The sequence below is a fragment of the Hyperoodon ampullatus genome (genome assembly GCF_949752795.1).
Source record: "Hyperoodon ampullatus genome assembly, chromosome: X".
NCBI lineage: Eukaryota > Metazoa > Chordata > Mammalia > Artiodactyla > Ziphiidae > Hyperoodon > Hyperoodon ampullatus.
The window spans coordinates 112354224-112377660 of record NC_136913.1 but is presented as its reverse complement, the minus strand read 5'-3'; the positions used below and the strand labels follow the sequence as shown (position 1 = coordinate 112377660).

Genomic DNA, 23437 nt, shown 5'->3' with positions numbered 1-23437 from the left:
AGGGCAGTGAGGACAGCAAGGAGGGGCTACCTTATCCTTCAGGCCCATCTCAACTCTCCTCCGTAAGAGTAACTCATTAACCCCTTACTCCCATAATCCTCCCCTCCGCAGTAAACACTAATCTCGAGACAGCAGGGCTGCTGCAAAGGGCAGGAGGGTGAAACGGGGGGAAAAACTGGGGGAGGGGTGAGCACCAAAGACTCAGGATTCACCCCCCACCCCCCAGACCTGGGCCAGCACCAGCCACCATCATTAGTCACAGGCCATTGCCCCCCCCACCCCTCCCCGCCCCCTCCCCAGTGGTGGAAAAAAACCTGGGAGTAACTTTTTCGGAGGGAGGGAACAGCTTCAGAGCTTAATCGAGAAAGACAAAGAAAGGAGGTGAAGAAAGTCCCTCAATACAACAAGTTGTCTCAAATCGTCACAGTGATACAGACTTATCAGAAACCAATGAAACAATACAAATTAAATACTAATAAAATAAATACTATGGAAGACAAAAGAACACAGGGGAACAGAGGGGGCGCTCAGAGATTTGGGCTTTTCTCATTTCTCCTCCGGACAGGCCGTGGCCACCCAGGGCCCAGGTTTGGTCTTGGTCACACACAAGGAGGCCAGTCCAAGGGACCCTGGCGCCACCTCCCACCACCCCTGGGACCTCTTGCCCTCAGACGTGGAGTTCAACTTTCCACCCCCCCGTCACCAACCACGACAACAATGACGATGACAGGGAGATGAGAACTAACTGTAACCAAAAACGAAAAAAACAAAAAAACAATCCAGTCACTAATGCTGGCATTGATAAGGCGGCTTCTTGTTGGTCCGTATTATTGCCTCTTTCTGCAGTCTGGTGCTCGGTGGGGGAAAGACATGGGAGGTGGGGGAAGGGTGAACTTGGGAGGAGAAAGAAGAAAAGGGAGGGGCTGTTTTCCCGGTCAACTGTTCCAAGGCTGGAACTCCACCTCGGACCCTAGGAGCCGAAGCAGCTCCGCCTCGTACCGCACCAGCTCCACAGTCTCAGAGGAGCCCGGGGCGGAGGTGGCGTCCATGCCTCCAGGCCACTCGGCGGGGGTCAGCAGCTGACTGGAGGCCACCTGCCGGTAGAACTCAGCCTTGGGCAAGGTGGCGATTTCAAAGTGCGGGAACCGAGCCTGAAAGATCCTCGAGGAAAGCTTCAGCCTCTTCAGGACGTCGGTAAAGAGAAACCAGTTGCAGGGCCTAGAAAAGGCAAGAACGGGAGTTAGGGGAGGGGGCCGATGGGACGGGGCGGCGGGGGTGGGGTGCTGGGAGCAGGTGGGAGGGCTGCCGGTCTGGCCACCCTCCACTAAGCCACAGACCCCATGGGTGTAGCGGAGGTAAATATTTTCTCCTGTCCCCTACGTTGGCAGGCCCAGCTTTCAGCTAAATGGCGAGCACTCAACCCATGAGTGACCTCTTCCAAAAACGGGGAGCGGGAGGGAAATGGGCCTTCCAGAACCTAAAACTCTGAGCAGGCTTCCCCAGGCCTTACCCGCACCGTGACCTGGAATTTACCATCTGCTGGGACCAGTTCTGCCCCGAGCTATCCCTGCCAGCCTGTCTGGTTTCCCTTTCCTGTTCTCACTCTTGCTTCCCCTGCCTCCTTGTTCTCCAAGATCTTCCCCGGCAGAGGGGGAGCCGTGGAGAAAGGCCTAAACTGCGGGTAATCCAAAAGGCATTTCTCTTTGGCTCTGGAATGCATTAGACAAGTTTTTTCTCCAGCGGAGCACCATCATTTCTGCAGGGCCGGAGCTCACGTTACAGCTACAGCCAGTCTGACTTTGCTGAGCACACCCGACTGGGCGACAGCCTGGGGGCAGCTGGGAGGGGGCCTGCTAGGCTGACCCGGGCCAAATGCTTGCTCTGACTAAACCACGAGGAAATGCTGCATCCCCATGTCAGTGGTCCCTCCTCGCCATTCGCCATTCCACTGTCCCACTTCCAGCCTTTACCACTTTTAGCCTGGACTATATTGCATCAGCCTCCTAACTGGTTTCCCTCTGCCAAGAGCCACCCCCCACCCACCCTCACTGGGTCCTCTGTTATTCTTCGTCTTCTAAAAAGAATATCGGACCCTTTCACTCGCTCCCTAAACCACTTTCAATGGATCCCCAGTATCTCCAGCTAAAAACCCTTCAAACTCTTTAGCATGATTATCATGCAAGACCTCATTCAAACACGACCCCATTCAACCCCTTCAGCCCTGTCTCCACCCAATCTCCCTCTCTCTCTCTCTTTCTCTCTCTCTCTCTCTCTCTTTCTCTCTCTCTCTCTCTCTTTCTCTCTCTCTCTCTCTCTCTCTCTCTCACACACACACACACACACACACACACACACACACACTGTATCCCCATCCCACCAAGTGCCAGCCATTTGAATGTCTCAGTGCCTTTGCTCGTGCCACACCCTCCATCCTCCTCTCCTCGCTGGCCCAGTGCAGACTCCCTGTCACCCGTGAAGCCTTCCTCCGATGTAACCGGTTGCTCATCTCATCTTCCACAGTCTCATGGCACTTGGCTTGTACCCCTATTATAATACCTGTAACAGAGCCCATTTCAGAAAGAATATAAAAGAAACGTAAACTGTGGTTCTCTCTGTGGCACAGGAATGGGGACTTGGGGTGGACTGGAACTTTTATTTTTCACTTGACACCCTTCTGAACTGCTTGAGTTTTTTACAATAATAAATCTGCTTAGGAACTCGGTCTTTTATTAGAGTTAATGGTATACTTGTCTGTGTCCTCTATCAGACTGGAGATTCTTTGAAGGCCAGAGCTATAGTCTAGCCCTCAGGGTTTAACCTGGTACAACTGCTTAAGACATGTTTCTGGAATTGAATGTCCTGTACAGCACCTAAAACTTCTACCCAGACCCACAGTCCTCATCCCTAAAATGCAGCATTTCTTCCAAATGACAATAACCTCTGTCATCTCACACAATCAGGGAATGGGGGGTTCTGGGTTAAGGGAAAGGGACTAGAGATGCCAGACACTTGGACATCGCTTTCCAAGAATGGAGGAAAAACCCCCTCAGAACATTAACATTGGTGATCACAATTCAGTCTTGCTTTGATGAGTCAGAAGTCACTTCTGAAAGCCACAGGGCCTCGGAGTCATCATTCTACACACACACACACACACACACACACACACACACACACACACACACACTTCTTTAAGAACATAAATGTTCACATCGTGCTGTAGCCGTGTGGAAGGGCAGATTCCGAAGTGGCGCTGGAGGATGTAACATCAGGAAAACCAGCTCTGCTGGTACCAAGCTCTCAACGGAAAACCTGCCTGCCGCCCAGCTTGCTGAGTGGTGCGCGGCCCTCGGTTGCCCCGTGTTCTGTCTGCACCTAAAGCACACTACCCCGGTCCTTTTACTGCCTGGGGCCCAAGATCCTGTTTCAGAGAAGGAGGTGCTGAATACTTTGGAGGAATTAATTAACTGTGCAATACTATATCCCAGAGGCCCAGCCCCGCCCTCAGGGATCAGCTTATGCCCAGAAGAATAAGGACCAAAAGCCCGTGAAACTTGATCCCTACTGGTGTCATCATAGAGGCTATTTTTATTCTTATCAGGCCAGGGGGGAAGGGATGCAAAGAAACTGTGGTCTAGTGGTTAGAGTCGTCAACTGAGGGGCTCCCTCACAGGGTTCCTAATCCATTGCCCCCTCCTCCCCGTCTCTCTATCATGTGCCCTTCATGTGCTTTCATTTAAAAAAAAATAGGGTCTGATATTTTAAAAATAGATATCAAAGAAAAAGTATCCTTAAAAGTGTCTGCAAAGCTATTTGAAATATGTGAAGACACCAAGAAGAGGACACTTAATGATGGAGGCCAAGAACGAAAGGACAGTGTATCCTGCATCCTCCTAACCAGTACAGCCACGGCCCTGCAGGCTGCTGAACTCCCTTCTGAATCATCAAATAAAGGTTAAATTGGGTTCAGTCTAATAATGCTAAGTATCAAGTATATCCTAGTCTCCAAAAACGGGTGATCCTCGTTATAATATGCACGGTAATCTGAGAGGACAGCAGCCACGCCATCATCTCGCCAACATTAAGGCAATGAGAAACCAGCCTGTGGATTACTTAAGGACCCCGGTGGCCCCATAGCTATGGCAACCATATGTCCCGGCTTTTCCAAGAATCTCAATTTCAAATATTCTGTCTGGCTGTCCCCAGAAACCACAAAAATGTTCCAGAGATTCTCATAGTTCACCAGCCCAAATATCTCCCAGATCATCTCTTACACCCAGGAACGGGGCAAAAATCCTTCAGAGAGTGAATCTAGATTTTGGTTTTGCAAAACACACATAGTCCATGTACCTAGAGCTATTCTGAACATATCTAATCTGGGCTGGAAAGTCAGGCTGGACTTGGTCATGTATTATCTTTCCTATGCTCTAGCACTTGTTCTCCAGGTCTCAGCTTCCTTCTGGAGAACTCCAGCATTCTCAGGGAGGCGGGCCCTGGCCCGGGGTCCTAGTGCTTATTCCTCATAGATCTCTCAAACACTCACCCGCGGGACACTGACACCTGGAGGTTGTAGCAAGGGAGAAGAGGCTTGTCTGAGAGCTCGAACATAAAATCATCCTCTTCCACATCATCTCCTTCTTGATCGGAGCTCCCAGGAGGATTATGTAGGAGGTCACAGGCAAACCTGTCTTTTTCCTCTGTAAAGACATCATACAGGGAATTAGGACTTAGCTACATGCATAAAACCAAAGAAAAGAAATGCTCCAACAAGATAAAGAGGTGCGGCGGTGGGTGACCAGGAGACGAACAACCAGATCCCCGGTCAGGGCCAAATGTCTCTGATCTCGTGGCTCACAGCCTTGGGAGGGCATGTGAAAGTTCTAGCCCCGGGAGGTAGTACTTTGTGGCCAGAGATTCCTTATACTCCTCCACCTTTCAACCGGAAAAAAGCAAGCTGGTGTGAAGGATACGCTGCCCAACTGTTGGAGACAGAAGCCTGAAGATGTCATCAGCAGTCGAAGGCAAGGGAAAACACTTGCCCTGCAAACCGCAGCTTTCCCAAGCCACCAGACTGCCTGCTGGTGTCCCCAGAAGCCTGGAGGGGGCTCAGCCTGTTCCCTTCCCCAGCCGTGTGTTCGGGTGGGGCCTGCTTCTCCTGGTCCAGCTTCCCCCAAGCTTAGTAGTGGGCGCCTCCCTCGATCTGCAGCCCCTGGTCCAGTGGGTGAATGCCGGATGACGGCCACAGATAAAGGCTCACTGCTCTTCCAACAAAGGAAAGCTCGGGCCAGAAGGCTAAGGGCTCGGGAGACAGCAGCTATCTCAGAAACTCTGTGTGCATCTTGGGGGCAGGGTAGGGAGGGAATGGTAGCTGCCAGATGAGGGGCTGGGTCCCTCTGGAGTGTGAGCAATACCAGAAGAGGTGACAACGCACATAGGCGCTTCTGGCAGGGTTAGGACAAAGCAACGGAGGAGAAAGGGACTTGGAAAAGAGAGAATTTTTAAAGTACCCAGGGTGGGGAGTGGTAGAGGGCTAATGACGGATGGCTTTCTCCAAATCAATGGCATCTCCTGGTTTTGGCCAACAAGTTCTGAGTCTGGGGGAGGCATGGTCTAGAGTGTGGGCTGAAAGGGCCTGTAAGCTACTAACGGGTGAAGAAGGGCTACCTCCATTAGGTCACTCCTGGCTTTGAGAAGAATCAGTGAAATCCAAAGCAGATCCCAAACCGCTGAGCCATAGACAAGGGTGGGAAGAATCCCACTTAAAGCTTACCCAACACAGAACTGCTGTAAAAGTCCCAGGAAACGCCAGGATCACCCTCTGCCCGGCCCTGAAGATCCGAGAGGTGATCTGATGAAAGAAGAGAGGGAAGTGAGAAAAGGAGGTAGGCTAGAGAAGGAATCTAGAAGCAAAGTATATCCATATGGGGTTAGGAGAATGGGAGATGAAGAGGAAGGACCATAAGAGGGGCTGGGAGCGACCCAAGAGAAATCCGCTTCCTGCTATCCATCAGAGGTTACAAACCAGCAGCCAACAGCCAAATCTAGCCCACTTACTGTCTAGGTTTTGGCCCAGTGTTTTAAACCCCTAAAATTTAATTAACTTCTAACATTTTAAAATTGAGAAATTTCACTTAAAAATTCGGATTTCCAACTTTTCTTGAAAAAAAAATCAGGAGATCTGGCAACACTGCATCCACATTCCTATATGTCAACAGTTGGCTGGAGGGAGAGGCGACATGTGCGTTCTCCAATTCAGCAGGCCCCACCCAGCCTCCTCTGCTCTCTGACACGATCAGCCTGAAGGCATTTAGGCCTGCGACCCCTGCTTCAAATGATGTAGGGAATTACTCTGCAAGCAGAATCCTAGACCTATCCCAGGATTTCAATTCCCTGTTGGTCACAATGTTCATATATCCAATCGCGATCTTGCCAATTCAAAGTAAGATAAGGAAGCATAATTCCTTCTGTTTCGTCTTTGAAAACATGGTGGGGAGGGGAATGGCCAAGTTTATCCTCATGAAAACCTATTGCTTCCACTCCTAGGAATATACCCAAAAGAATTAAAAACAGGTATTCAAATAAAAACTCACACATGAATGTTCCACAGCAGCTCTATTCACAATCTCCAAAAAGTGGAAATAACCCAAATGTCATTCAGCTGATGAAGGGATAAAAAAATTGTGGATAAACACTATGGAATATTATCCAATCCTCCATTAGGAGGAATGAAGTACTGTTACATACTATAACATGGATGAAACTAGGAAAAAAGGAGGCTAAGGGGTTAGGACTCAGTGGTTTTTTTTTTTTTGTTTTTTTTGGCTGCACCACATGGCTTGCGGGATCTTAGTTCCCGACCAGGGATTGAACTCAGGTCCTGGCAGTGAAAGCACCAAGTCCTAACCACTGGACCACCAAATTCTCCAAAAAAACCCCCTATTTTAAACCCTTTGCTTACTTGATCTGAGAACAGACATCAGGTCACCCCTTAGCCTCCTTGTTCACTAGCTAAGCATCATCTAGATGAATTGTTTCACCTCTCAGCCCCACGTGGACAAAAAGCAGATTTCCATGACAAATTCAACTGTGTCATCTGTGGGCACATGGCCCAGTGGTTGCCAATATGCCACGTAGTACAGTTGGCAAGCTGATTTAGCTGTGACACCTGGGCAACAGGACAGGAGAGAGTCCAAAGGGCACAGGTGAGGTGAGGGTGCCCCCTGAAAACCAAATCCCAGGAGGAAGTTGGCAGCTACTCTTAAAGGAGCAGAGAGCTAAGCTTCCCGGATGGAAGGCACCGCCACAGTCCAATATACCTTCCCTTTGGGTCACATATTCTATCAGCAAAACTGCCCATCAGCTGTTGTGAGCTACTGAAAGAAATCGGTTTTTAGCAACCTTCCAGGAGATGAAGGGTTTCTTCTGAGAGGAAAAGGCAGTCAGAGAGAAGCATTCAAGTAATGGCTGAGCAGCCAGAGTGGAAAACCTTTCGTCATGTACATTAGATCTTTTGTGCATTCTATGAAAAAACTCTGAGGTCACGGCTGCCAGCTTATTTCCTCTTCTGTACCCTGTGCCATTTGGGAGTTGGAAGTAATTCCTTCCAAAGGCATCTGTCAGGTAGGTGTCTATTCTGTGCCTAGCCCTGTGCTAGGTGTCCCGGAAGATAAAGGAATGAGATCGTAAGTTCCCTAAAGGCAGGGCCCACATCTGTCCTGTTCATCACTGTCTCCCTGGTACCAAAGCCCAGGTGCCTGGCACACAGTAAGAGCATAATAAACACATGGGGGAAAAAGTGGGCGGCGGGGCAGAAATTACTATAACGCGAGACTCTAAGTCATGTGCTTACTCAGCCCGGGTCCAGAACATATGCATTCCAAGTGACTGCTGTCCCCCGCATAGGTCACACGAGGACTCCATCAGAGCAGCCCTTGCTCACCACATTCCTGGGGCCCCTCTCTTGGAGCTGCCTTCAGAGCCCCCGGCACATTCCTCTAATTTTCCTCGCTGGCGACAGATCTTTGTCATTTGTAGGTGAATTTGCCTTTTTGAGACAGCCCAAAGTTAACTGGCACAGGCAAAGATGCCAAAGTCGGAACAGGCCCACGAGTGGCATGCAAGAGGAACCATCAAGGTCTGCTTGACGGGGCAGCCTTGAGGCACGTTTCCTCACATGTCTTCTCGTACAATCAGGATGAGGAGTGACTCCTTTTCCTTGATTCTCCCTTGCCTTCCCCTTAACTTTCAGTTCTTTTCTCTTACCTTGCCTTCAAAAAGAACCCTCAGCCCAGCAATCCCGCTCCTAGGTATATACCCCAAATAATTGAAAACAAACAAATATTGAATCAAACAAATATTTGTTCACGCGTGTTCACAGCAGCACTAGGCACAATTGCCAAAAGGTGGACACAGCCCAAATGTCCGTCAGCTGATGAATGGGTAAGAGAAAATGTGATCTATCCATACGAGTGGATATTATTCAGCCTTAAAAACATGCCACTACGTGGACAGACCTTGAAAACATGATGCTACGTGAAAGAAGTAAGACTCAAAAGGCCCCATACTGTATGATCCCATTTATATGAAATGTCCAGAATGGGCAAATCCATAGAGACAAAGTAGACAGGTGGTTGCCAGGGGGCTGGGGGGCGGTGCGTGGTAGTAGAGAGCAACTGCTTAATGGGTATGGGGTTGCATTTTGGGGGGATGAAAATGTTTTGGAGCTCGATAGAGGTAGTGGCTGTACAACACTGTGAACACACTAAACGCCACTGAATTGTTCACTTTTAAATGGTTATTTTTATGTTATGTGAATTTTGCCTTGATAAAAAAAAATTTTTAAGTACTCAGTGTGAGCCGTGACCCTGGCAATCAGAGTTTCTCTATGTCCCAGGGTCCCATCGTACCCCTCCCCATCTCCTCCAACCAAGTCACCAGCTGAGGGACATGAAAGGAGAGAAAAACAAAAAACAAGCAGCCTTCGACATGGGGTCATATGGCTGAGGTCTCTGGCAGGAAAAACAAAAACCTGTGATTCAGTGACCTCAAGTGGTAAATTGCTAACCCTTTCATCAGTGGAAGGAAAAGCAGTCCTGATACTTCCTCCAATGCCCCAACCCAAACTGCAACAATTCCCCCCAGCTCCCACATTCTTTCTGACAGAGGAGGAAAAACGAATCTGTTTTCCCTTGGGTAGGTTGGATATTATTCTTTTCTTCAAAGGGTCAAAGGGAAATCAGTCACATGCCTGCCTGTAATCTGGCCCAAGGAGGAGGTCTTCCAAAGGCCTCTCGGAAGGTTTGGATGGCTTGGTGTTCCGAGCCCAAGGACGAGAGAGAAAAGGTTCACTGTCTGACCTCCAGCACCCAGAACTGTACCTGAAACCTAACAGGTGCTCTATAAACTCACGAATGAACGCTATACCCTTCAGGATCTCAGGAGAAATGGGCCTCGGGTTAAGCCAAGCCAATGTAGGAAAATCCACATTTTCAACCCACACGAATTACCAGCATCTTCTGCTTTACAGAAGAATTCACTACAGGATACCATCCCTGTATATTTAAAAGAGGATTTGATTCCCAGACTTTTCCAGAACAGGGGACTTGCACAAAACGAGGGATGCTCTACATGAGGCACAGCCCTGATAATATCTCTGGCTCCCCGTTTCCGCCCTTTACACCCTACAGGGACTCGCCTTCATTTGCTGCCCAGTGGGATCTCCACTAGGGGAGGAAGAAGACAATTGATCTCTGGAGAATTTGGTCAGGCAAATGCTTGGGGATGAAAAGCAAAAGGCTTCTTAACTACCTCGGCCAGAGAGACAAGGTAAAAAGAAATCCGGAAGTCCACACGGAGGCATCTAGGTGTAGGGGCCTCCCCAACCCTCAACCTTGTGGCGCTTCCTGCAGCCACTCTACCCAGTGGTTCCTTGAGATATGGGGCAGGGGACAGCTATGGAGATGAAAAAAGATAAATACCCAGTTCAAGGAATCGAAAAGCTCCTGGTGATGGTTGCACAACATCGTGAATGTACAAAATGCCACTGAATTTTTCACTTCAAAATGGTCCTGTTAGGTGAGTTTCTCAATTAAAAAAAAAAAAAGGCGGTGGGGAGGTGGACTCCCCTGGTGGCGCAGTGGTTAAGAACCTGCCTGCCAATGCAGGGGACACGAGTTCGAGCCCTGGTCCAGCAAGATCCCACATGCCGCGGAGCAGCTAAGCCTGTGCGCCTAGAGCCCGTGCTCCGCAACAAGAGAAGCCACCACAATGAGAAGCCTGCGCACCGCAGTGAAGGGTAGCCCCCGCTCTCTGCAACTAGAGAAAGCCCATGCACAGCAACGAAGGCCCAACGCAGCCAAAAATAAACACATAAATAAATTTATTTTTTTAAAAAAAGGCCCTGAGTAATACTTCTCATCCCCCCAAAACAACCTTTGGGCTCAAGTCCCTCCTCCCGGTGCCTGCCTCCCCCCCGCTGTCAAGGTCCTAGCCAGATTGAGCACTTTCCCGAACAGCCAGTCAGAGCTCTGTCTTCAATCAGCACTCAGTATTTGCATGGAAAAGAGGTGGCCCAGTTTTACACTCCTTTCAGCTCCTGGCTCCCACTATGAAGTTATAGCTCCATGCCCATAAAGTTGAGAAACAATGTCAAGATTTGAAGGTGTTCAGCCTGGACAGGCTAGGAAGTGCCAGAATTAAGAAAAGTCTTTTCTTGCTTCTGCAACACAGGCTAGCATTCAAGTTACTTTAAGGAGGCATCAAAAGGCTTTCCAGTAGTTGGGATTAGTTAACAGACATGAGAAGTAGAGAGAAAAACGTGTTTATTTCTAATTTTTTAACTACTTAAAATGGTTTCAACATTCAAACTCCTTGGGGATTTTGGAGAAGGGGTCCGGGAAGAAAAGACTTTGCTTACAACTGTGGTCAGAGACGGCTTTATTTGGACCCAGAGGGCACCAAGCCCTCAGGAGGGCAGTCTCTAGCCCAAAGAGACCCCTAGATGAGACCTGCTGATCAAAGGAGAGCTTCATGCAGTGCTTTTATCATGTTGAGATGCTCTGGATGTTCCTGTGTGCCAGCTTTTCCTGGGAATTGTGTGGAGTGCAGACAACACGTGTGCGCGTGGAGGAGAGTGCGTGCGGTGCGTGGGATGCAGGAAGAGGCCACAGAGGGTAGCTTGCCCCGAGCCCCGTGCCCCGGTGATGGTCCAGCTAAAGTGAACAAGAGTCCTCACTGGCCCAGAACAAATGCCTGAAGGAGCATCCCCAAGCGGCTCCACCCCTCACAGACAGGGGCCTGGGACCCCCGAGCCGGCAGAGGGAAGAGGCAGTCCTTGCCGGCAGAGGGAAGAGGCAGTCCTCCTGCTGCAGCCAGAGAGGCTGGGTCCTGCTGGGGGCGGGAGGCCTGCACACAGTGGGGCGGCCAGCAGGGATGCGTTGGTCTGGCTGCAGCCTCCTATCGCTCCCCCTCCAGCTTTCATTAGTACCTAGAAGGCAATTCCCACCTAGTCCTCCTTCCATGGGGACCTTTAGCTCAGGTTCCTTTGTTTCTTCCTCCATCATCAGCTACCTAGTTAACCTTTGTTCAATAAACAAATGAGCCCCGGGTTGGGAGCCCAGGACTGTATAGGGGGAGGCGGGATGGGGGGAGTTCGGGACTGAGGCCACAGCCCAGGAGAGAGGGAGCAGCCTCGGGCAAATCCTTGGCCCTGTGGGCTTCCAGGCGAGAGGGGCTGAACCACAAACACTGAAGCCTCCGAGGAGGATCAGCGACCCAACTCCCAGCTGCTCCATCCGACCAAGTGCCGCTCAGGCAGCCTGAAGAAGTCACTGCTAGTGCAAGGGCCAAGCTGTGACGTCACAAAGGAGGCGGGGCTCCTTCATTCGGAGGTCAAGTCTGAGGAGATTCCCACTGAGCATGCCCAAGCTAGACTTCCCTCCTTCCCTCCTCCCTGCTGCCCAACTCGGCGGAGCTATCTAACTGCAGACAAACAGCTGTCATCCGCTAATAAGAAAATAAAGGCAAGTTGGCTTGTGGCCCTTGCCATGGGCCTTAACACTACTTTTCCAGAGGGGGCAGGTGAGGGAGGAAGAGAAAGGAACAGGAGGATGCAGAGGGAACATCACAGTTACCACAGAGTGTCAGGAATAAAGTATCGGAGGGGTCCCAAGGGTTGGACTTTGATCACCAACAGGGAGAAAGTACAAAGTGCAAAAACAAAAGCAAAGTGTTAAGTGTCACTTCTTTGCAACCGACATACCATTGAAAGCACAAGTCCACACATTTTGCCCCCAACTAAATCTACTAGCGGGGCTGCTGTCCCACAGGGAGGCCTCCCCACATACCGAGCGGGGAAATGGGTCCCCACGGGCTACCAGGGCCCTGAAGAGGATGCATGTGATGTGGACACTCAAAGCACAGGGACAAGAGGAAGCGACCTCCTGACTTTTTAAAGTTCACAGAGATTTCTGAGCCACCAGAAGGAAAGTCCGTGAAGAGGGCTGACGCCCCTCATGGGAGGTGCTTGAGATGGAGGGAGAGGAAGGGCATCTCGGGAGCTCAGGGATCAGAGGCCAGACCTAGGAACAAGGTTTTGAGTCTGGGCCGTACTCACCGCTCAGAAAGCGCTTCATGGTGTCGCTGCTGGCCAGCTTCATGGCTGTCTGTCCCGAGTAGGTGGCCAGCGTGGGGTCAGCCCCGTAGGACAGCAAGAGCCACATGGTTTCCAGGTTGTCGTTGACCACCGCATCATGAACTGGCCTGCGAGGTGATACAGGGTGAGAACAGCAGGGCCCAAGTGGGAACCTGGCTGTCTAGGCCTCAGGCCACCTCATCAGGGAAAGCAAACTGAGCTGACCCCAGTGTACCGTGGGTAAGACTTAGGGCAGGGGAACCACTTGCTGGCCTGCACTGTCCTCTATCCCTACCTTTCTCCTCCCTCCCATTTCTCTCTCTTATCTTTCCCCCACCATGACGGGACAGTCCCTGTGGCACAATGGAGCTCCGCTGTTAGCTCTGGAGCTCAGGACAGAATGGGTCCCTGACTGAGGATAAACTTAGAGCAGATGCTGGGGGATATGAATGGAAAAACCCAGATGATTGCCCCAGAGCAGGGATGAGCAGAGCTGCTCCACACACCAGGCCGGTGGCCAAGCAGAGCCTACATCCTTTGACCTAAGTCCCTCTACTCGGTATGCAACTTGTGTCAGTTTCACTCAGGAAGTAGGCCCTCGAATAGAGCACAGGAGAATGAGTGCAATTTCTTTTTTTTTTTTTTTTTTTTGCGATACGCGGGCCTCTCACTGCTGTGGCCTCTCCCGTTGCGGAGCACAGGCTCCGGACGCGCAGGCTCAGCGGCCATGGCTCATGGGCCCAGCGGCTCCGCAGCATGCGGGATCTTCCCGGACCGGGGCACGAACCCGTGTCCCCTGCATCGGCAGGTGGACCGCCAACCACTGTGCCACCAGGGAAGCCCCAGGGTGCAATTTCTTTAAGACAATGGCAGGTGTGTGTTTTTTTTTTTTTTAAGTATACAGAGATCAATTCAAGAATCAAATCTGGGATGTTACCCTAAGGTCAACCTCCCAATTCCTAAAGCCCGAGATTGTGCCTGAGACACGTGCACAGGATGATCCCTAGACAACACCAGCCTCCCCTCAGTGACCAATGTGGACTGGCCAGCAGGAACTCATCCAGCCTTGCCCTAAACCGGTCCGAACTGGGGCAGGTTCTCTTGAGGGAGGGGTTGAGCGGGGAGTGGGGGGGCAGCGGGGGATAAGGGGAGCAGCCTTCTTGCCTCGTGCCGTCCTGCGCGCTGCAGTTTACGTTGGCACCGTGCTCCAGCAGGATGTTCAGGATGTCAGTCCAGCCCCGGGAGCAGGCCTCGTGCAGGGCCGTGTAGCCAGCGTTGTCACGGTGATTCACATCTTCACTGTCTTTCTGGAGGCAGTAGAGAACAACGTCCTGTGGAACAGGGAGAGCACCGTGAGCAAACAGAGGCCGAACTCTGGAAATCACCCTAGTTAGGTTCGAAGCTCTCCAAATGTCCAAAGAGTCTCAGAACCTCCTCTTTAGTCCAGAGACTGACAGGCAAATCTCAAAATCTTTTGCCAACAAAATCAGTCCTGAGGTGCCATCGCCAGGGGCTCAAATTTGGGCCGTGTCCTCAGCCATGGGGAGACAATTCTAATGACCAAGAATACTTATCTGGGTGTGCTTTGCTGGCGGTGAGGCCCTCAGAGAGGCTCACCTGCCCACCCAGAGCTTAAACCCTCAGGCCTCAAGTGTCTGAGCACTCTTTCTGTAGTCTGGGGCTTTTCGAGACAGCCCCAGACCAGAGAAATGAGACATGTGCTGGCAAGCACAGCCCCTGGCAGTAATTCGAGAACAAGGAAGAAAGAATTGGTTTAAGTACTATCCCTGGATGCTGGTTTTAATTGTTTTAAGTACTATTGCTGGATGTTTATCCCTGGGCAGTCAATTCCAGGCCCCCCCCTCAAATCAAGACTGTTCCAAGGATAAGCCAGTATGGTCACTCATCCATAGTAATGATTAGCTTCCCTGGGCTGAGACGACAGGACCAGAAGCGGGACTCCAGGCCTAGAAGCAGCCTAGCTAGTCTAGGATGAAGCTGGTGAACACGCTGACGGGGAGGGGAGAGGCAGCCCCTCTACTAAGGGAAAGAGGCTGACAGCAGCTACCAGGGGCCTCTCATCAGCTCCCCCAGGCCCTGGTGAGGTGGGACTCAGCCGTCCTGACTGACAGCTAGCTCGTTGGCTGGCTGGCTAGAGCTAGTGAGCGCGCGAGCCTGTGTGTGCCCGCTGCCTCTACCCAGGGGACCACAAGGCCCCCTACCCTCCTCATCAGTGCAGATGTTGCCTCTTCCTCCAGGCCTCAGACTACTCTTCCCTCCCTCCCTCCCATGACAGGCTGGCCAACTTGCTCTTGCCCTGTCCTGATTGGTTGGCCTGTGGTTTCCTGTTGGCTGGTTTGGCCCCAGGTAAAAGAAGTTCACTTAAAGGGCAAGCGTTGGTCATCATTTTTTCTTTCGATCTCCCTTGGCAGCTACCCAGGCCCCCCACATGAGGTGCTCGAGACAGATACATGGCTTGCCAGTAAGACACTGTCAAAGCGGCTGTCCCATGCCAACCAGGCTGGCTGGGAGTGCAGCCTTCTTTAAATGAGTCAGTTATGGGTGTCGGAAGCCTTAAAAAAAAAAAGAGGGCCTACTCTAAAGCCCAGCAGCTCCACCCTTCAGAGCAAATCCTGGGGAAATAATTGGTGTGGCGGGCAAAGGCACATGGTCGAGGAGCTCATATCAACAAAAGCGTCCAACAAGGTAACGGAATGATGGCAAATGAGTCAGGCTTCTGCCCCTACCCTGGCATTTGGGAATCAAAAAGACTTTGGTGTGAATTCAGACTCACATGTACGTAGTAGCTGAGTGACTGTGGATGTATCACTTAACAATGCTAACCCCTGATTTTCTCACCTATAAAATGGGGTTAATAAAACCTACTGCCATAGGCTTACAGTGAAGATGAAAGGACACGACGTAATGAGAACTCAACACAACAAAATAAACAGCAGCTTCCTTTCCTAATTTCTTTTCGATCCATAGGGAAGTAGCATAAGGTGGGGTGAGCTCATCTCTGCCCCTCCAAATGTACACCTGACCCCACCACTACCAGAAGCCAAAACGAGGGGAAGCTGGAGAGGGATGTAAAGAGTGAGCGATGATCACCCCCGTCCCTCTCTGAGTGGGGGAGCCACGGCACAGGGAAATTCAAGACGACATAAAAACCCCCAAATCCCATTTCTGGCCTAGGAATGTACTGGATGATATTGTGTTACCATTTCAATTCTGTTCATCCTAAATTGCCTTTCAAAAGGGTTTGCATTCCCACCCACCACGCCAGGGTCAAGGCAGCCCCAGAGGCCGTCTGCGCAGTAGGAGGAGGCCAGCCTGGGCTCAAGCCCCAAACCAAGCCCTGCCCAGGCCACAGAAGAGCCAATGGGGAGAAGCTTCTCCACAGATGCTTGGGCAATGGCATCCTGTGGCTGGGAGGGCTCCTTACCTTATAGCCAAGACGGGCCGCCCGCTGCAGGAGGGTCTCGCCAGCATTTTTGTTCACTATGAGCCGACGAGCCTCTGGGGGGATCTGCCGCGCTGCAGGTGACTCGGAGGCCTCCTCTGGGCCAGCACTTCGGGACTTAGAGGGCGTGCATGGCTCTGTGGGTTTCGCTGGGGTGGGAGATTTGGGAGATCGTGTCTTCTGCTGGCTCCAACGCCCTTTGCCCTGGAAAGCAGAGACGCGGTCCTAGATCAGCACAGGTCCCCTCACTCATTTCTACCTGGTGAGCAGACGCTCAGGGGCTCAAGTCCTCAACCCCAGAAACCAAGGAATAACGACGGGATTGGAAAGCACAGGTTGAGGAGACCTCCCAGCCTCTCTCAAGCACTCTGCATGCTTCCTTTACCTGCCTCGGTCCCCGTTTATTGTGGTTTTTACAAGTCATCTCGATAAATAAGCGGGAGCGAACTCTCAGAGTAAAGAGAAGTGGAGACAGCTAGCTTTGACTAAAGAGGCACGGCTGTGGAAGCCTTCACTCTTGTTGCAAAAACCTTTCCCCCACATCCAACCCTCACCAGGCTTTTCCCACCTCTCACCACACTGTGTCCCCGATCACACTCATGCCCACCTGGGCTGGTGGAAAGCGATCAAGCTCACGAAGCAGACAGACCGGGTTTTTTTTGTTTGTTTTTTTGTTTTTTTTTGCGGTACGCGGGCCTCTCACTGTTGTGGCCTCTCCCGTTGCGGAGCACAGGCTCCGGACACGCAGGCTCAGCGGCCGTGGCTCACGGGCCCAGCCGCTCCACGGCATGTGGGATCCTCCCGGATCGGGGCACGAACCCATGTCCCCTGCATCGGCAGGCGGACTCTCAACCACTGCGCCACCAGGGAAGCCCCCACACCGGGTTTTGAATCCTGCCTCTGCCAGCCACTAGCTATAAGACCTGGGGAAAGACCCAACCTCTCGGAGCCTCACTTTTTCCCTTGCGGGGTCTTTGAGATAATGAACTAGAGCGGCTCCAGAACAATGCACAAGGTGGGTGCTCACAAAACGTTCGTGTCCTTTCCTCATGAATGACCCCCGCATGTCTCCTTTATCCCCCCATCTTGAACTGGAATGTCTAGAGCAAGTTCCCATGCCTGGCCCAGCACGGTTTAGTGAGTCTATAGGGGCAGGTAACTTGTCTCTTTCAGATGAAGGGAGGGGACTTCAGATGGGGAGGAACTGTGTTTGAGGAGCTGTACTCGAGGAACCAGACCCAAGGCGCCTCATCTGCACCAGGACCTAAGTTAGATGATGAGATTCGAAACCTGGAGTTGATACCATAAGTGGACAAGACTTTGGGGGGGCCTTGGGAGAGGAGGGTATGACTTGCATGTGGAAGGGTAAGAATCACTGGGGGGCCCGAGGACAAGAATGTGCCCTCATCAGACTTTAAGATGGTCCCTGATGATCCCCACCTCCTGATATTCATGCTCTTGTGTGGCCCCCTTCTGCACTGGAGAGGACTGATCTGTGTAGCCAACAGGAGAAGGCAGAGATGACGGTGTGTGACTTCCAAGGCTAGGTCCTAAAAGACAATGTTGCTTCTGCTTTGCTCTCTTTTGGATCACTCGTTCTGGAGGAAGCCAGCTGCCAGGTCATGAGGACACTCAAGCATCCCTTTAGAGAGGCCCACGGGGCGAGCAAAGGAGGCCTCCTGCCAACAACAAGCATCAACTTGCCACCATGTGAGGGAGCCACTCTAGAAGCAGATCCTCCAGCCCCAGTCAAGCCTTCAGATGAATGGAGCCCTGGCTGACACCATGACTGCAACTTCAGGCATGGGAGACCCCAAGCCAGACACAGCGAAGCTGCTCCTGAATTCCCAACCCCCAGAAAGTGTACGAGATAATACATGTTTATTGTTGGGTTAAGCTGCTAAACCTCAGGGTAGTTTGTTGCACTGCAACAGATAACTAATACATCACACTTACCCAAGTCCCTTAGAGCATCAAGGTCTCACTTAAATCCTGTGTCTTCTACAACATTCTACAACACTCTGGTCCCCACTGCCCTCTTTCTCTGCAACACCCAGAACACCTAGTCTGAATCACAAAACCCAATGCCTTATTTCTGACTGTCAGTTTCCTCCGGTTGTTTCATGGACAAGTCTGGCCTCCCCTACTACGTTTGAAGCTCCCCGGGGTCAGGGTTCGCATTTTCATCTTCTCTTTTGTTCCTTACAGTACTTAACTCGGGGTTGGGCACATCACTGCAACAAGCATTTGTTGACTTGATCCAAGGCAGCTATATATAGAGCCCTGGGCAGCCAGAAGAGTTGCCTAGAAAGACACGAAGCCAGGAAAGGAATGGCAGCAGGGAAAAGACAAGGTCCCAGGGCATTTGTTTCCTCTGGTAAATCCCACGACAAGAGCTGCTATATGTCCACATCCCAAAAGGGCAGAGAGGTATGATAGCTAGCAGGAAGGCACCGGCTATGAGTGTAGAATGCTGCGTTATTGCCGGGACGACAGAGGTGCATTATGGTGATACTGGAGGATGCTGGGTAAAGTACCCAGGTTTTTGCTAAGCCAAGCCAGGAGCTAAAGGGTGACTCTCCTTCTAGGGGCCAGAGCTGCCAGAGACAAGCGAGACTGCCTGAGGGAGGAGCAACAGCAAATGGGGACCACCTCCCCCTCCCCCCTTCCTCCCTGGCTCGGAGCGCCTGCGGGAAGAAGCCTTTGGCCGATGCCCCAGCTTTAGTGTTGCAGGTGCGTCCCCCGCCCTCCCACCACCTTGCTTCCTACTACAAAGCACTGTGCCATGGGGGCAACTGGAGCGGGTGGTGGTGACTAGGAGAGAAAGAAAGGCGGGAGGGAGAAAGGGAGGCCCTGTGAAGGGGGAAAACCTCTCTGGGAGAACATTTCAGTGGCCACACCGCCAGACAGAATAACTGGACAGAAGCATCAGCGTGTGCTGCTGAATGTCAGGCGGCTGGTCACCTTTGCGTGGGACGGGGCCATCTGAGCGTGTGGGGAAGAGCAGGGTAGGGGGAGGCCCACCTTTCGCCAGAGCTGCTCAGGGTTGCAGTGTCTCCCTGCCCAGCTGTCCCCTCCCCCAGTGTCTCCCGGATAGACAGAAGCCACCCATTCACAGGGTGGAGACATAGGGAAAGAGTGGGGGGCGTGCGCCAGGGGCAGCCAGGCCGGCCTCACACCCCAAGTCTCTCACTCGGGTCACCGAGTAACCTCGAACAAGTCCCCTAACCTCCCCAAGCCTCAGTTTCCTCACCATAGAATGAGGACAGCTACTGTGGGAATTAAGAGCGATCATGCAAGCAGAGCACCCGGCACGGACCAGCCTTCCCCTCTCCTGCCTGGGCCCCCTCTGGGGGTCCCAGGGAACTGGCACTGCTACCTTGCCTCTCCCAGCCTCTGTCCCCTCATTCTTACCTCGGCCTGAAGCTCGAGGATGCACACCAGCCTCAGAGAGAGCACTTTACTGTTCTCAAAGCCCTTCACATCCGTTGCCTCCTTTCTTCCCCCAAGCACCCTCTTGAGATGGAAAGGACATGAAGTATCATCTCCATTTTTAAAGATGAAGAAATAGGCTTGAGTACTTTGTTTGAGCTGGAACCAGATTCCAGAACGAGGAAGGGGAAAGGAGGGGAGACTCAAGCACTTGGGTCTCCTACCTTTTAACAGTGCCACGCAGGGATCCCTGCTCTAGAGTTGGAAAGAACCGTAAGGATCACAACCACCAAAACAAGCCCAATATGACCTTTTTTTTAGTTGTGAAGACAAACACATATTACAGGTAAACATTTGAACCTGAACCTCACTTCTCTCAAATGTACAGCTCACCCAGGATAAGGACGGTGTAATTTTTTTTTGAATTGTGCAATGCGGAACTCAACACCAGGGCCATGAACATCAGACCCAAAGGAGACGTCAATTTTGAACAGGGGTTCTAGAACGCCTGCCTGGCTATTGATCGGTGAGTGCCCACTTACCTGCTACTCTGCTTCCATGAGAAGCAAAGTAACTGAGGAGTGGGGTTGGGGAACTAGAGCTATGACCGGCCCAAGTGGAAGACTTCCTTCAGCCCCACCCTTAGGCAACCTTTGTCTGGACATCAACATCCTTGCTTCTGTAAGTTGTTTTCTACCTTGATTGACTCAGAAAGCTCCCTGATTGGTTTCCAGTGAGTTAAGCCCATACAAAAGCTTCCTGATTGGATGTTAACAAGCAATTCAGGGTAACATCCTGCCATATTCTTTAGCTCTTCCCTAACTCAAAGGAGATTCAAGGATTGTCAAGGAGAAGCCATCACGGGCCAAACCCCATAGTTTGCAGATGCTTCTTGTTAGCTCTAACTTTACTTCCCATTCTTCAAATCCACACCCCAACCCTTCTAGAACTAGTTTAAAATATTTTAATAAATATGGGTTAATTTGATCCCCCCCTCACCGTGTACTCACTCGCTCAAAAGACTGTTGACTGAGGAGCCTGCCTGGAAAGTGTGCCACCCTAGCCCGGCCCCGGCCGCCACAATGCCCCTCCTCTACAGCTCCCCTGGCTGGTAATGTACCTTTGCCTCTTCTGAGACCGTCGTCATGTGCTTGGTCTTGCACTTTCGTTTTCCTGATGGCTTTTCTGAATTTTCAAGGCAGGCTGGCTCCTCTAGGTTATTTGGGAGGAAACCATTTGGTGAATCCGAAATCCCCTGGGCTTTGTTGGGCAAGAGAAGGTTCCTGTTCCTGAGGCGGTGCTCTGAACTTTGGGAGGAAGTCTTCTGCTTACGGGCCTTTAAATCTGAAGGCAAGAAACAGGAAAGAATGGATGTCAGGGAAATGGAACACAGAAAAGCAACGCCTTCCTCTAAGCTGAATCAGAGGACTTTGGGGATTAGAACCTCAGTACAAAGTTGTGTAACTATTCACTACCCATATCTGGCACGGTGCTGACTATTCCACTAAATGCTTCTCGAATGGACACTGTGCTTCCGCATCAAAGTCCCTCTTCTACACGCAGGAGACAACTCCCAGCCCTGCTAGCAGCGGGTGGCCCATCTGGCTGTCCCTAAGATGCGGGTAATTTTAAAAGGATTTCCCCATAGCCCAGAGCAAATCAGAACTTTCTTTTCAGCTTTTCCCCACTTTGTCTTTTTTTCCGCTCTAATATGAAAACAAATTTAGCAGCTCTGCTGAAGTGAAATGTGAAGTATACTGGGGTGGGGAGTAAATGGTAGAAGGCTTCCTTCATAGCCTCAGCTCTACCCGCCTGACTGCCCTGTTGGTCTCTCTCCAAGCACACAAAGATCAAAGCCACAGAAACTCCCTGAAACCAGAAGCTGCCATGGGCCGACTTAACTGGTGGGCAATCACAGAAACCTGCTGCCCTCCGTGGCTGGAAATCAAGTCACTGGGACACACTGGGCAACATCTCTAATTCTAGCCATAGCTCACTGAACAGAGCACATTCCAGTTTCAAAAAGGCCTGCTGGGAACTCCATTACCAAGAGCCTCATCCCACAGGGTCAGTCCTAAACTCCAGAGGTAGGGGGACAGATCGAGTTTATCCTTATCTCTTAGCATTAGTGTTACATGACTTGGCCACTAGCTGTGTGACTGCTGAGGGCAGGTCATAATCTCCCTGAGCCTCAGTTTCCATGTCTGTAAAATGGGGAGCATAAAACCCACATAACCCCTTATAAAGTGTTATAAAGAGTAAGGTATCATTATCATATTATTTAAGTGTAAGCTCTTTAGGTAGGGCCATGCCCATGTGTTCTTTATCTCCCCCACAGGACTGGCCACCATGCCTAGTACATGGCCAAAGGTCAGTATGTCTGTGAAGTGAGTGACTGCAGCCTCAGTTTCTCCAGGTTGTGAAACGAAGGGGTTGAGCAAGATCCAAGAGTTCTCAACTCGCCTCCCCTGACCTTTGCACGCGCTCTTACGTGTGAAATCGCCAAGGGCAGATCCGGATGTAACCATCATTATAGCATGAGGAATTGTCTGCAGGTTACGCACAGTTCTTAGAAGGCCAGCTGCCATACCACCCCTTCCTCCCAACTAGCTCCAACCCCCTAGTGGGTCCCCACATCTGTCTAAGAACGGCTGTGCTGGATGGTTTCTAATGGCACTTCCAGCCAGCATGTTCTCAACCAGGCCTTTTGATGCAACAAGTTTGGGCTGAGGCAAAAGAGGAAGGAACAGAACCGTGCCTTGTGAGGACCTCAGGAAACACAGGGAAGCCATATTACAGCATTCAATGCCACAGGAAAAGCAGCAGCCCCTTCCCTGTGTACTCAGGGCAGGGCAGGCTGTGGAGTTTATTCAACCGTGGTGGAGCAGCCTCACAGTAGCACAGAAGGGAACAGAGGGTGAAGGTAGCAGGTGTATGAGTGGCAATGGCTCTTCCTATCCCCTCCGCAAATCAAGAAGAGAGAGACCCAAGCCAAGGACGAAAGGAAAGATCATGAGGAACAGAGAGGAGTAAAGTGACCTGTCTAGTTTGGTCTCTGCCTGACTCTCTGATGTCAACCTGAAAGAGGGTAGCAATAGGAGTGATCAGAGCTTTCGGAGAAAAGAGATGTTTGCCAGGCAATTCCTTCATGAAGAGTCACCACCAGATCTAGAGGAAGGTGGCCAGACCACAGGCCAAAGCCAACAAACTCAACTCAAACCCCGTAGACATACACATGGAGGGAGAATGATCTACTTTCCGACAGCTGGAGCTGCCTCCACAACAAGCAGGATGCCTTGCTGAGTGGCGCGCCCACACTCCTGGAGGTGGTTGAGTTGAGGCTACCTGTCAAGAGTGCTGTGGAGATCTCCGCATTGAGTGGAAAACTGGGCCAGGTAATCTCGAAGGTCCTTCTGGTTCCAAAAGCCGATAAGTTCCATAAGAAGCTTCCAAGCTTCTAGGAAACCAGATCTCATTAGAGAAGACTGGGTGATACAAAAGCTCCTCTTCATCCTAACACAAGTGGCTGAGGCCAACTGCTTGACAACTCATTCCTGACCAATCCATATGGCTATGGCAGAAAACTGGGAAAATCATCTCCACGCTCACACACGGTTGATGAAAATTGGCTCGATCACTCTCTTAAGTGTAGGAATAGGTATTGTATATATCTCTACTTAAACAGAGCTGGAAATGAGGTTTAGCCTTCTTTGCATTATAGCAAACCCAGAATCTACTACCCACTCAGATGTGGTTATTCAGTTTTCGCTAATATGGAGACTGCAGATATTTACCGGCAGCTCAGGATGAATACATTATAGGAGCCAATCAATTGTTGTTTCAAGGGCAGACGTCAGAGAAAGAGAGTGAGAGACAGATGTGTTCTCACTGAACCCAGAGATGTGCCTTTT

The 23437-nt window shown here is 51.1% G+C and overlaps 1 protein-coding gene across 2 annotated transcripts in view; it reads right to left on the bottom strand.

Moving 5' to 3' along the window:
- Positions 1-935: 935 nt before the first annotated feature.
- The window catches only part of BCORL1 (BCL6 corepressor like 1), a gene marked incomplete at both ends in the record, with an annotated part of 40649 nt that continues 18147 nt past the window's right edge, over positions 936-23437 (bottom strand). The window contains 7 exons of one of the 2 annotated variants that reach the window (XM_079727612.1): positions 936-1218; positions 4544-4697; positions 5771-5848; positions 12614-12759; positions 13796-13962; positions 16077-16298; positions 20647-20870. In XM_079727612.1, coding sequence (XP_079583738.1) covers positions 936-1218; positions 4544-4697; positions 5771-5848; positions 12614-12759; positions 13796-13962; positions 16077-16298; positions 20647-20870 — 1274 coding nt within the window. The remainder of the gene's footprint in view (positions 1219-4543; positions 4698-5770; positions 5849-12613; positions 12760-13795; positions 13963-16076; positions 16299-20646; positions 20871-23437) is intronic. The other variant, XM_079727613.1, reaches the window with a different exon arrangement.